Consider the following 13,457-nt stretch of genomic DNA (forward strand, 5'->3'; position numbering starts at 1 on the left):
AAATTAAAATGGCCCACCCTGTACATTCAACAGAGATCCCAGTGGTATTAATGTTCAAAGTCTTCAGGTGAAATCTAAGTTCGAGGCTATTAAAGAACGTATGAGACTCAGTATTAAAAGTAACAAGTAGTGTCTGACTTTAAAAAAGAGACATGGCATTGTTTTTTCTTTGAGCGAGAAAACTTGTAGCGAATTTTCAGATTCAGAAAAGAAAAACATTAAGGTGGTTGTTTCGCGACAGTAATGCTCAAAAGTTTCTTCCAGACAGGAACCAGCACTCAATTATTACAATGATATATTTTGGTGCAATATTGTTCTAAAGATACGCATCTAACAATAAGTTAAATTGTGACTCTCCAAATAATTAGTAAAATTCGTGTGTCGCAAATGTGTCACATTGGAGGAAAAGGGCTAAGAGCCGTGACAGGGTGTTAGTGTCTAAATATTTTATTCTAAATTTATTTAGAAAAAACACCACTCGCTCAGGGTTTGAACCTGGACCTTTTTCTCGCTAGGCGAGCGTCTCAACCAATTCGACCATCGAGGCACACGGCAATATATTTATCGCAATAAACAGTCTAATGTTGATTCCCGAGTGCCACCTATCGTGACAGTATTCGAAACCGAAATCTGCGAGAGGGAGGTCCAGGTTCAAACCCTGGCCGAGGTGATATTTTTTTTGCAATAAATTTTGAATAAAATATTTAGACACTTAACACCCCGTCGCGGCTCTTATTGTTAGTCCTTTATTCCTTCAATTTATATTGCATAGTTCTGAATATAATACATAAGATGTGTTATTAGTTTCTGAGTTAACTTGTATGTTATTTCATTACTTCAGATTGGATTATTTGAAATGGAAAAGTATTATTATAAATCCACATTGTTTAAATTCATAAGCTGAAATATGAATATTTTTTGACGACGACTACACAATTCTTATAATAATATCTTGTATTTCTTTCATTGTGCTTGGAAGAGCTGATTCATAGATAGTAAGGCTCGGTTGTACCAACGTTGTTTAACTTTAAGCCTAGCTTAATCCGTTCTTTGTCTCTTTCCAACTGTTACTTTAGAGACAAACATAAATTAAACTGCGATTAAAGTTAAGCGACGTTTGGTGAAAGTGGGTCTTGCTGTATCAAAATCGCTTTTAAAAGAATACCACGAAAATTTAACAATTCAAAACAGCTCATCTTCTGGAGAACCTTGCTCTTTAAATTACGTCATTTTGTCGCGGCAAATAAACGACATGTCGTAACATTACTTATTATTCTCTATAATGTAAAAGAAAATAGAAAAAATTTATCACATCCGCTTGGCTCCACGACCGTCATTCTTTTAAGTTAGTACTTGAGTGCCTCCAATTACGCCACCCGGTATATTCTCATCAAAATATCGACGGCGCGTAATTTTCTTTTTTTTTTTCTAAACCTATCGCTGCGACAAATCGTCGTTTATTACAGTTTATTACGGGCTGAAATTAGCGCGGAATCGACCCGTTGTCGATCGATTCCGAGCTCGAGCTCTCCCGTCCGCAAATCGGTAATGGAACAAAATCGACCAGATACATTTAATTACTCCCGTGCAAATGAATTGGGACAATCGACGTCTCGGTGAGAGCAGCGCGAAGGATATTTAGTAAATGTAATGCGGAACATAAGAGGCAAATTACGCGACGATCTAAGACCATTTCTGTTGATTTTCCTCATCGAATTATATTTGCCTGTCGGGATGTTTCGCCAGCAGGCGCTAATTCCGCGTAATTCGAATTTTCAGTCCCCTTAAAGTGTCCGAGGATTACTTCTCGCCAGATCCAAGACGTCGGAGCTCCGATTGAGAATGGCGGACGATCCGAATCGCGATATCCTGCCCGTGAGAGACGGCTCCTGCGCGGACACGATTATCAGTGCCATAGGTTTGTATTTGTTTGTAATCCCATTTGGATAATTTACGGTCAGCCGTTCGACGCTCCTCCACGATTTGCAGCCGCATTTCCCATACTTGGAGCACATAAATTTCCCCCTCGCACGACGCTCCGCAGAATTGAAATCGATAAACGGACTAATTTCCTATTTACCTTTGCGCGAGATATTAATGTGAATAACATTTTAAATGTCAAAAGACCCCAGGGAGCGTCACCTCGTCTGCAAGCTCGACCGCTACCAGCTGGAGGACAAGTATCTGCGTTTGCTCGAGGAGGCGAACAATCTGAAAAAATTGTCCAACTGTCAGGAGGATAAGATCAAGCGGCTCGGGACGAAGCTGATCAGGCTGGCCGCTAATCCGAGATCGTGCGGATTGGCGTTAGATATTGCCGACGATAGGAATCGAACGGCCGCTCTGGAGCTCGAGAATACCAAGGTATAGACTGCGCCTTTGAGTAACGGCGATTCCTCCTTCCTCCTCGTCTCACGACATGGTAATAACGGGAGTTTCCTCACGGAAGAACGGCGGCCACATTCGTAGTTTTTCTCTCTATATATTAAATTTCATCATATGTTTTAACGAAATTAACGTGCGGAAGATTGTGTGATTATAAATTAGTACACGGGGGGAATTTTATGAGTTTCTTGAAGTTTTACCATGCATTTCACTAGCAATTGTACTTAGTATACATTTTACTAGTTGTATAGTAAATTTAAAAAACAAACTCGTAAGGTTTCGCAAAATGCCACGTTGTCCCACGATCACGTGATTTTCAGGATAAAGAAGATAAAATTGTCTCCGCGTAGCGTGCGGAAGATTATGCGATGATAGATTTATTCCTAAAACGGAGATGCTGTGCTAAATATTGTTAAATGTTTCAGCTGAAGGAGAAAATTGCCGTGATGAGGAATCAATTGTTGAGTCACACGATGAGCGGCAGGTCGTCGTCGCGCAGCCGTAATCTCGTTAGACCATCGTCTTCCGGGTTTGTGTGAGTATACGTGCGCCAACACGTGCAATGCCACTATGACTCATTATGTCGCGGCGCATTGAATTACTGAATCGGCTCCCTCTAGGACGTGTCGAAGCGAGAATAACCGCGCGAGAGCCCCGTCCTGCCAGTGCATCGTCGGGGCAGGGGACGATGATAACGACGTGCGAAATTATCTCGTTAAAATCGAGGTAAAACCAGTCCAGAATGAGCTCGAGTTGTTTGCACACACGTTCGACCGCGTGTATTGTATCCCATCCATTTCGCCCGCACAGCACAATCGATGTTACATTTCCGCGCGGCGGAGCAAAGCGAGCTTGCGGGATGACGTAAAATAGCAAGAGATGTAAAATATTATTGCACGAGTTTCTCTGCACGATTTGCATATCACGTCTGAGCGATTGTACAGCTTCACGACGACGCAGGCTTACCCGTTATTAATGCCGGGCGCCATAATTTCTGCTCAGAGTCCGACTTTTGTTCGCAGAAACTGGAGGCGCAGAAGAAAGATATGGCGTGTCGTATAATGGAGCTGGAGAAAGAGCTGGAACATCTGACTAATAGTCAAAAGGAGAAAGTGGCGGAGAATGTAGAATATATACGAGTGTGGCGGCAAATGAAGCAGCTGAGCGATAAACTAATGACGACTCAGGAGAAGAACACTGCACTCACCACCGAAATTACCGACTTGAAAACTACCCTCAAACAATCAACGAGGTACCATCCATTGATCTCTTATCTTTAGAGATATAATAAATTGCTTAATATATGTTTATAATTTATTATGAAGAAATGTTCGCAATGTGTTTCTAATTTGAACATTTTCATTTTATCAGAAACAATCTGGAAATCACGGCCGTTCTCTCGTCGGAGAGAACGCGCATAGCCGAGATCGACGACCAGATGTTGAAGGCGAGGCACTCACAGTTCACGTTACGCGAGAAGGACGAGCAGATACGGGATCTTACGAATGAAATTAAAATATTGCAGCAACATAACAACGAACTTATTGTGCTCACCTCGAAATACGGGCAAGTCGAATTGGAGAATGTTGAATTGAAGAAGAAGTTTTGCGACGACACGCAAGAGCAGCAGACCTTGAAGATTGCATTGAGTTCTGAGCAGGTTAACATTGTAGCATTGAAGACCGCCAATGAACGGGTGCTCGCGAAACTTGAAGAATTGCAGGCAAACATAGATTCCTTGACGGTACAACTAACGGTTGTATACATTTGTTGTATATATTTTAGAAATTGCCTGGCGCCTGACTAATTCTCAATTTTATCATATTTCCAGTCTTTACACACGCAAGATAAACAGCGCGATTCTACGATAATAGTACCACCATATAAGGAACAATGCAAAAAGTGTTGCGAGATGTACGATAAAATTGTGCAGCTGGAGAAAACTATCGGCAACACTCGGCAGGAAGATTGGCAGTCGGCGGATAAATCGGTACAGACAGCCGTCGTTATAAACACGAGAGAGCAGGGTACAACGATAATTTCGAATACTGAGGACAGAGCGACGTTGCAGTCGCCACTGAAGGAGTGGAAGACGAGTCAGGAGGCAAACGGCACGAGTATTTTGTCGCGAGAAAAAATACTAAAGCTGTTGGATCAGGCACAAATTAACACCCCTCTCGATGCGTCGAGGATCGCACCGAAGGAAGAATACGCAGGCGTTTTGGACGTAGCTCAGAGGCACAGGCAAGTCGTACCTCTCGAGAAGCTACTATTCGGTGATTCTAATTGTTGACAAAGACTCTACCATTCGGTATTAGCGATAAATATATTTATATTTTACAAGTATAGCAGTTATATTCTTATACAGTACGAATGTCTAGCAAGAAAATTGATTGAATATTGTGTCGATACTCTTGTATATATTTATGTGCGTATATTGTGAACGACACATGTGTTTGTTTTTTAAACAGGGACTTTCTGCAGATTTTCTCGATTCAATTATTGTAATTGGTACTTTATATTTTGCATCCCTTGTGTCGCAGGTTTAATCAATAACTTATGCATTACAGAGAAACCTTGTGTGTTCAAAAATCTACGAATTTCTTAATATTACAAGATAAATATATACATACATATATTTTATATATTCTATTTACTTAAATAAGTATACAGTTGTAACAGCTTTTTGTACATGTGCATTATAATATTCTATTACTATTTTGTATTTAATCTTGTTTCGTCTTTTCCATCTTTCATCACTTGACAATTAAAGATTACAAAATTTAGAGTGCCGCAATATCATCACTAGTGTCTATTACAGCGCTCGGGAAATATCTTCTCAACGTGACACATCAAACTCTGTGCGGACGAATTCACAGAAAAAACTCGCATGTTTGGAGAATTCGAACATTACGCTAGGTCAAATGTTTCTGATTTTGTTCGACATTTTGCAAGAACTTTTATTATTTACTGACGCCGACGAGAAACCACGTTCGAGTCAGCGAGTGTCTGCGGTCGGGAATCCATTAATTGACGCCAATAACAACGATCTTCCTGCGATAACTGCTCGCGATATTAAGCAACGTGACTTTAGTGCAGGAACAACGAAAGACCTCGGTAATGATGGTTATATAACGGCGATCTGAGATCTTTTCGTGGACACGGACGAATGCAAAAGCGCGACAACGAGCGATTATACTTGCAATAATTTTGTTTTCTATAAACTGTTATACGAATTTAGAATCCGATTATTGTTGTACGAGACGTTCTCTCCAATCGACCGCCGTTGTCTCCAAGATGTGCGATTTTGCATGCCAGGAAAACTCTACAACCATTTTAATGAGAGACGCCAGTTCATCGATGAAAGACATACTCGATGCTGCTACCTTTCCTGCGACTCACGAGAAGTACAGAAAATCATCTTATCGAGATATTAGTAAAGATTTCTGCGTAAGCAACTGTCATAGTTCCGCGTGAAGCATTAGACTGTGGCGTGGTATAACGCTAATAATTTTTATTTAGGCGGAAAAGACGATCAAGCTAAAAAGATTAAAATCGCCGCGTTATCCCAGGTGTAATTTAGCGTGTCACTTGCGCAAGACGACAGATCCACTGTCCCTGCAGGAGAAGCGCAAATTGCCCTGCAGAATCGAATGTTTGAACGACAGCGTGAAGCCAGCAGTGGGCCCAGTGGAGTCCTTTCCTTTATTAATTACTGACAGGCAGGGTCTCGTTGAGATTCACATCTCGCGATTGCAACTTTCTACATCGGTTAGTATACATACAGTTCGTACATGTGCGCATACATACGAGATAAAAAAAACTAACTTTTACGTAGCTTTAATTTTCTTTATTCAATCATTTTATTTCCCACTCGGAAATTTATGCGGATATTGATTATCTTACGTCGACTTTTTCTCACAAAATAAATTATGGATAAATAACTTCTCGAAGAAATTAAAAAATAGTTTATTATTCATCTATTGCATGTTGATTTCTTATAGCAATGCAATGTACCGTTTATTTTTCCAAGTGGAAAACATAATTTTGTTGTGCTCGCTGAGATCGTTAGGTCGCAAAGATCCCGAACGAAGACGATATATGCAGTCTTCACATTTACGTAAGCTGGGACGTTTGGGGCGAGAAGACCGCGTACACGCCAAGGATGAAGTGCCCCAATCTGATCTTCAACTCGTCCTCCGTGTATCGCATAGCGGATCTCTTCACATTCTTCAAGAACGTGCTGTCGGAGCACCTCGTATTCCGAGTGAACGTCGCTCGCCGAGACTGCACCAGCTACACGCTCGCCCGAGCAAAAGTCTCCATCAAGGACATCTTGGATTATCCGCAGAACAAGTTGCATTACATCGTTCCTGTCAACAGCGTCATCTCTTCCCTCTTCGGCGTCAATTTCGGCCAACTCTCGCTGTGGGTCCGGTTGAGCTGCAACGTCGACATGGTGGAAGCTTTCAAGAAACAATGCGGCATAAGTTCGTCGAAAGATGCTCTCTATACACCGCCGGTAGAAGAGGAGGAGAGAAATATATTACCTCAGAAACCTCTTCCTCGACGTCCAACGAGACATATCGTTGGCACGGTGCCCCTCAAAGATGAGCAACAAAAGGATAGTTTGGTGTCCGAAGGTCCAATGGATCGAAACACTCAACCGTCGACTAGCTCAAGTAACATTGCGTCACCGCAATTGAGATACTGAATTGGAATTTGATTTGAGAAATCGCGATTTACTAGATTGTACCTTCTTTGTGAACGATTGAGGCCCGGTTTCGCCGACGTCGCTTAACTTTAAGCTTAGCTTACTTCGTTCTTTGTCTCTTTCCAACTGTTACTTTCGAGAGAGACAAACCTGAATTAAACTAAGATTAAAGTTGAGCGACGTTTGGTGAAACCGGGCCTAAGTCGATTGGGATCGCATGCCGTTAGGAGCAAGCATATTATAATCAATCGCACGAATATTACGTCTTGGCAAATTAAATTGTATCCATTGCGCGTTAAAGAACTCTCAGTTAACGTCATATTATCAAAATCGCAGAATTTCAAACTCACTTCAACTCGGATGACGAAAATGATTACTCGAATAATGAAGAATCGTCTTCGTCCATCAATGAAATAAGTGAAATGTCTAAAGAGACCGGAATGACTGCAGCGAGAAGGTGAGATTGCTTCCTCACATTGTCTCGTGCTTCCTCACGCTATCCAAAATTACTCGCGAAATGTAATTTCGCAGCCTGAAGAAGTTGTATAAATAATTTTACTCAGTCCAGATTCCAAACCGGATAACAACAAGAGAAAGGAAAGTAACGCTTTGAGGGATTCATCGAGCATGGCGGAGTTCAGGACGTTTCTCGCGAATGTAAGATACGTTTAGCAATGTTACGGCAAACTTCGTCGCGGTTGTATGAGAAAATAGCGAAAGTTCCAGTTTTATCTGGAAATTATCGAGATTGCGGACGTATTCAGGGCACTTCGTTGTCCGAAGGATCAGGCAGCACGATCTGCGACGTGGGCGAGGTTCTCTCAGACAGGGACTGGGAGAGGTACAAGCGGAAGAGTCTGCTGACTTTCCCCAGTACACTTAGTAACTAATCACGTCTGCATTCGCATATGCCGATTGAATTATAGGCTCCGAAATTAGTCGTCCGAAAATACTTGCAGGAGCTATTTCGTTAAATGTGGAAGCGCAGGATTACCGAAATGACACCTCCACTTGCGTACGAGACTGTTCCATTAGTTATACTTAAGATCCTCCACGAAGAGTGCTGGATTACAAGCATAAATTTCCCGTGTTAATGCCACTGAATGTATTTCGTACCGCCTTCTTATTCACCGACGAAAGCTAAATAGCAAATTAAGCCGCGGACTTTAATGTTTTTAACGCTCAATTAAATTTTATCCCGGATCTTATTTCACGCGAAAACTTAAAATGTGTCCAAGTAAGCTAATAGAATTTGCCGACGAAGACAGATCATCCGTAAATTTATGGAAAGATATATTGTTATTACATTAAATCGTCATACTTTACGATCAGCAGTGCCTTAACAATTCAGTTGCGCATGAGTTAACACATTGTACACCAGCACGTTTTTGATGGCGAAGCAAATCTAAAAATATTTTTCGAAATTTCCAAATGTACGTGATATTGTCCTTAGAATGATTTAATGCAGTTCCGATTCGTACGTGGTCTTTTCAGAGTCACGAAAAGGATGCAATAATCATAGAAATAGTGAGCATGCGGCTTTTGGATGAGAGTTACGTCATGCGGGACGATGAGATACATTTGCTTTACGTAGAGTATTCTTTCCTCGGGAATCGCGGCGAAGATATGGAGACCGTTTCCCTGGAGAAGCCGAAAACGGCCGACCAAGAAATGGTCTACAATTATAAGAAAAGTATATTTCTTTTCTTCATATGTGAAAAGCAAATATCTTCCTGGTTGATGAAGCGACGTGTCTTTAAATGCGACGTAAATTGATAAGCGAGAACAATTGTATACTATTTAGAAAACGTGTGACATATAAATAGGTACAGCGGTTTCGTAATTTTAGAATTTTGGATAAACGAAGTGACACATCCCATGCAAAGAGACAGCTTGCGCGCAATGTTAGCCGAAACAACAAGTCCGGATATCAACTTTACTATTCTTAGCGAACCGTTGCCCAAGGACAGGGAAATTAAAGATTGCGAGGAGATCGGGTGAGTAAAATGGTTTCCTTTATTCGGAATCTTTACGGTGTTATTGCAAATACATAGAAATCCACAGGGTTGGGAAAGTTATTTATAAAAGTATCTAGTTGCAGTTACAGTTTTTCGCTAAAAATGTAAGTAGTTACAGTTACTCAAAAAGTGCCGAATCGTTATTTTGCAGTTACTTTCTTGCGATAAAAATTATAATATCAAATCTGCATTTGAATTGTAACGCGTTGATACAGGCGTTTATGTACAAATGCACGACATAGTGCAATCTGTGAAGGTTTAAAGTATGGATAAAGTAACTATTAATGTAACTGAAAATGAGTTAAGTTACAGTTACAGACGGAGAGAAAGTTACGAAATTAAGTAACGAAAAAAAGTAACTGTAACTGTAACTTCGTTACAAGTAACGAGTTACTTCCCGACTCTGTAAATAATCATATTTCATAGTCATACAAGGTTTATTTTAGAAGGTTAGAGGTTTTTTGATAACTAATCTCTCTCTCTCTCTCTTTTCCTTTCTAGTTGTGCAACTTTTAATGTAAAAAAATACGCGCTTGATGACGAGTGTAAATATATATTATTGCCGATCAAGGATATTCGAAATAATGAAATTGGAACGCTAAAGGTTCATATTCAATACGTGCATATAAATTATGTCTTTGCTAAAATCATAAGATCTCGTATTGATTGTTAAATTTAAATTTATTGTAGATTGCTGTGTCCGGTTGGAATGTCATTCGGCAGTGTTTACCCGGATCAAGATAGTTCAATTGCGATGGATGCTAGCAATGCGAGAGGTAAATGTTGCATGAGAATTTAAATTGTTAGAAGACGATCGTATTGAAGTCGAGAGATCAGTGCTCTGAATCAAGAAGAATTTAACTTGTAATCATATGAGATTTTATTCAAAATTGTCTACATATTTGTCTGTATATTAAACTACGTTGTCATGTCAGTACCGACGACGTTTATTAATCTTTGAAGAACGCAAAGCTCGCTTTCGTATGTTTATATAAATTATTGCTGTAAGAGATTTTATACTTTTATCGGGGAGCTGAATTTCTCTATCAACGTGTTGATCCTCGTTTTCCCAGTTGCTCGTGTCTTCGTTGTATTACCTAAGTCTTCTTCTTCTCTGCTTTATATTGATTCAGCGTGCTATTTTGCTGCACTGTACTATTCGTCAAGATCTCGGCCGCGTTTCTGTTGTCCCTGTTACCTCTCTGAAGCAGCCGCACGATCTCACGGTGTCTCCTTTGCATTTCTGACGACAGTTTAGTCCGGCGAAATATATCGTTGTAGATATTTGTAGCTATCTGAAACTCTCTGCAGTCCTGCGGGCGCCGGGCGATCGACCAAACCCCCACTATCGTGTCGATACCCTGGCACACTCTGCACGCACCTGTATCGTCGTAGATCTTTTTTTGAAATTGTTGACTGGCTCCCCGCATTGTGACACGCCTCGGGAAGAATTAATTTACTCCCGGCCGCGTGTATTCGTACCTGCGAATACCGCCAGAGACTTGGTGCGATTGTCGACGGCGAGCAAAGAAAACGGTCCACCCACTGCGAACGGCGCGTATCCGGTCAGGTTCCAGGCGGAGTCCAGCAAGCCTTGATGAGCGGGCGGAGGCGACAATTTCGCGAGGGTCACGTTTATGGTGCGATTATTTACTTTCATGTCGATTCGCACTCCACCCTGGGTGGTCACCCACGAGCCTGATATCTTGCAAGGCAAACCTGATCAAGATTGTTGATGAAAATGTTCAGCACTAGTTTGCATTAAGTCGTAGATTCCCGAGGTAGAATTTTTATGTTACCAATAGAGCTAGGGAACGATTTCATTTTTTCTCGAAGGAACTTACAAACCATTCGTTGTTTGTCAATAGGACCCTAGTAGCACAGTGCATTGGCTAAACATTGGCCCAATACAACCAAATATTGAGCCAATGTTTAACCAATGTTTGGTCAGTGCACTGTGCTACCAGGGGAGTGGATATATTGACTAGTAAAAATACTGAAAGCCCATTGATATTTGACGCCAAGTGTCTTACTAATTAATTAAGATTTAACATATTAAATTAAGATTATACAATAACCTTCTATCTGTTCATTTTCAGTGGCTCGGTTTGACTTAATCTCCTCCAATTCGTCGACAATCTTCTCTAATATCTGATTGGCGACTTCCTTCGTTTCATTTAATGTCGCGGAGACATTCGCACGTTGAATCTCCTCTGTCGCTTTCACCGCGCTCGCGGGCGTAAAATTGTCACCCGTTGATTTGTCGTCTGCGCTACCATTGTCTTGGAGTTGTTGGATAATTCGGGCGGCTTTCTGGTTTGCCTTATGATCTTCCTGCGCCACGGCTTGCTTCTGCTCGTCATTGTACCAATTCTGTTTGTACCAAGTGGCCCCTCGATCGGGAATTAAGACATGTTCTATTGGCCGATTGACAGCTGATTGAGAAAAAATCGGGGCGCGATCGGCGGCCTTGCGCATGGTTTGTCTCGCGGGAATGACAGGATAGACATAATTATTGGATAAAGACGCTGTCCCGGGCCCGGCATCCGTCTCGGCGACGTATACGTTCGAAGTGTTTGGAATTTTACGAAGGATGTGCGGCACATCCATCGAAGCGCCGGAATAAAGCACTTGCACCTCCTGGGGTTTGCGTATCTCTGGCGCAATACTTAAATTTGAATACAGACGAGGAACGCTCGGCTTATTCTGATATCGCAGCACGTCGCTGGGAATCTGTTCGACCTCGATTCGCGGATTGAACACGGTGTTCGCGCTGGTCGTAAGAATCTCCGCCAGATCAAGATCAGGGCTGATAAAATTCTCAGCGGGAGATTCCATCCCGCTGGCGTATATGTTTTCCTTAGGCCGATCAATGCTCGACACTTGAAACTGATTGAACGCCTCTTGAGATACCCCGGGAATATAGTACAGACTTCCTGGATTGATTTTCTGATCGGTTAATATCGGCGGATACTCGTCATCTTCATTTGCTTGAGCGATCACAGAACGACCGGTCTCCCAGGGTTTCAACGAGTCGTAGTCGTAAGTTAAATCCCTGTCGTAGGAGTCTGCGAATTGCTGCTTGAATCGAGGCCGCGAGTGATTTTCGAACGAATTGCCGCCAAGAACAGAGCCGTTCGAGATTTGCCTGACGAGTCTGTCGTTTCCGATCTCCGTTTCACCTCCTTTTGCTTGCGTTTTAGTTGATTCGACACCGCCATTCTTGTAATACTCGGAATATTCGTCTCCTTGATTGCCCGAATTCTTTTTAGAATTCTTCGTTAAGCGTTTGGTCACCTCGTTTGACGGCATTCCGTTCATTTTTCGGTATCTTCGTCTTATGTGCGAAGACCTTACGGTACTATCTCTCGAGCGATCGTCTTTTTCACTTATAAAGTTCCGTTCAGCAACTTTACTTCTAGTCATTGAGCTGTCGTCATTTGTAGCATTTTGCTTTACTCCAAAATTAATAGGTAGTTTAATCTTCCGTCGTTTCTTCTAAACAAATAAATATTAAAAATTAAATCAAGATTCAGATAAATAGAGTATTTTTTCGCACTTTAGATTTTTCTTCTGCATACCTTAATATGATTTCGCTTACGTGGCCGAGGATGTCTTTCGCGCCTTGTCAATCCATGTTTACGTTTATCTTTCTTTCTCTTTCCTTCAGGATTCACCAATTTGCTCAGCTTTTTCTTACTTACTGTAGGTTTAAGTACACTTTTCATTTGATCTACCGATAAGTCTTTTCTCCCCTTTGAATGATTACGTGGAGCTCCGCTTAGATTTGCTAATTTCTTTATATTACGTTGTAATTGCGGCGCTCTGAGAGCCTCGTTCGCCAATTTCTGTGCTAAGGATTTAATCTCCTTTCGTTCAGAGTCGTCAAACCTAGCCATCAAATCTGTATCTTCGTCGAATCTTTCATCAGAAGCTCGCTCGTCCAAATTCGATCTCTCCACCATCGCTTCCTCCCTGCACGCGTCATTGTCCTGCGTGCGGAACGAATCCTTCGCAGGCGGAATAACCGATTGTACGAAAGACACGTCGTTGCAAATAATTCTGACTAATAATGGTATTATCATGACGAACCTGCACAGTAGAAAATCGCGTGTTGAAATGTTAAAATTGTCTTGTGTTACCACGATTTGATTATTATTTTAATGTAAAATTAACATAAAACAGACATGTTATTATTTTCGTAGCATTTTTACGTATTATATTTATGTTAACATAATAGCCTGACACTTTATGCACGTCATTTAAACATTGAATATCATTTTGAATTCTTTTAACACTACTATTTCACAAAATCAACCTAAACATGTGACGTCGACATT

At 41.3% G+C, this 13,457-nt stretch overlaps 2 protein-coding genes across 2 annotated transcripts in view; one reads left to right on the forward strand and one right to left on the reverse strand.

Moving 5' to 3' along the window:
• Window positions 1–10,320, forward strand: part of LOC105567694 — a 20,801-nt gene extending 10,481 nt beyond the window's left edge. The window contains exons 2-15 of the mRNA XM_012022760.1: window positions 1,780–1,918; window positions 2,126–2,364; window positions 2,811–2,920; window positions 3,006–3,111; window positions 3,408–3,637; window positions 3,757–4,141; window positions 4,217–4,629; window positions 5,207–5,502; window positions 5,627–5,835; window positions 5,908–6,156; window positions 8,594–8,792; window positions 8,949–9,096; window positions 9,619–9,721; window positions 9,808–10,320. Of these exons, the coding sequence (XP_011878150.1) occupies window positions 1,843–1,918; window positions 2,126–2,364; window positions 2,811–2,920; window positions 3,006–3,111; window positions 3,408–3,637; window positions 3,757–4,141; window positions 4,217–4,629; window positions 5,207–5,502; window positions 5,627–5,835; window positions 5,908–6,156; window positions 8,594–8,792; window positions 8,949–9,096; window positions 9,619–9,721; window positions 9,808–9,861 (2,817 nt within the window). The 5' untranslated portion in view covers window positions 1,780–1,842 and the 3' untranslated portion in view covers window positions 9,862–10,320. The remainder of the gene's footprint in view (window positions 1–1,779; window positions 1,919–2,125; window positions 2,365–2,810; window positions 2,921–3,005; window positions 3,112–3,407; window positions 3,638–3,756; window positions 4,142–4,216; window positions 4,630–5,206; window positions 5,503–5,626; window positions 5,836–5,907; window positions 6,157–8,593; window positions 8,793–8,948; window positions 9,097–9,618; window positions 9,722–9,807) is intronic.
• A 3-nt stretch (window positions 10,321–10,323) lies between these two features.
• LOC105567755 lies at window positions 10,324–13,202 on the reverse strand. Its single transcript, XM_012022869.1, has 3 exons — window positions 12,699–13,202; window positions 11,196–12,615; window positions 10,324–10,836 (listed from the first exon to the last, which is right to left on the reverse strand). The coding sequence occupies exons 1-3, from the start codon at window positions 13,200–13,202 to the stop codon at window positions 10,574–10,576; spliced, it is 2,187 nt and encodes a 728-aa protein (XP_011878259.1). The 3' UTR covers window positions 10,324–10,573.
• Between the last annotated feature and the right edge of the window lie 255 nt (window positions 13,203–13,457).

This window comes from Vollenhovia emeryi, unplaced genomic scaffold, assembly GCF_000949405.1.
Source record: "Vollenhovia emeryi isolate VEMERY1.0 unplaced genomic scaffold, V.emery_V1.0 DF939135.1, whole genome shotgun sequence".
In the NCBI taxonomy this organism is placed as follows: domain Eukaryota; kingdom Metazoa; phylum Arthropoda; class Insecta; order Hymenoptera; family Formicidae; genus Vollenhovia; species Vollenhovia emeryi.

Bases quoted from the DNA above. Each gene is read 5' to 3' on its own strand.
- LOC105567755 (XM_012022869.1), bottom strand. From the start codon at position 13,202: ATGATAATACCATTATTAGTCAGAATTATTTGCAACGACGTGTCTTTC. The intron at 12,616-12,698 runs GTATGCAGAAGA...TTATTTGTTTAG, and splicing joins GTAAGCGAAATCATATTAAG to AAGAAACGACGGAAGATTAA. The intron at 10,837-11,195 runs GTTATTGTATAA...AATCTTGATCAG, and splicing joins TGAAAATGAACAGATAGAAG to GTTTGCCTTGCAAGATATCA.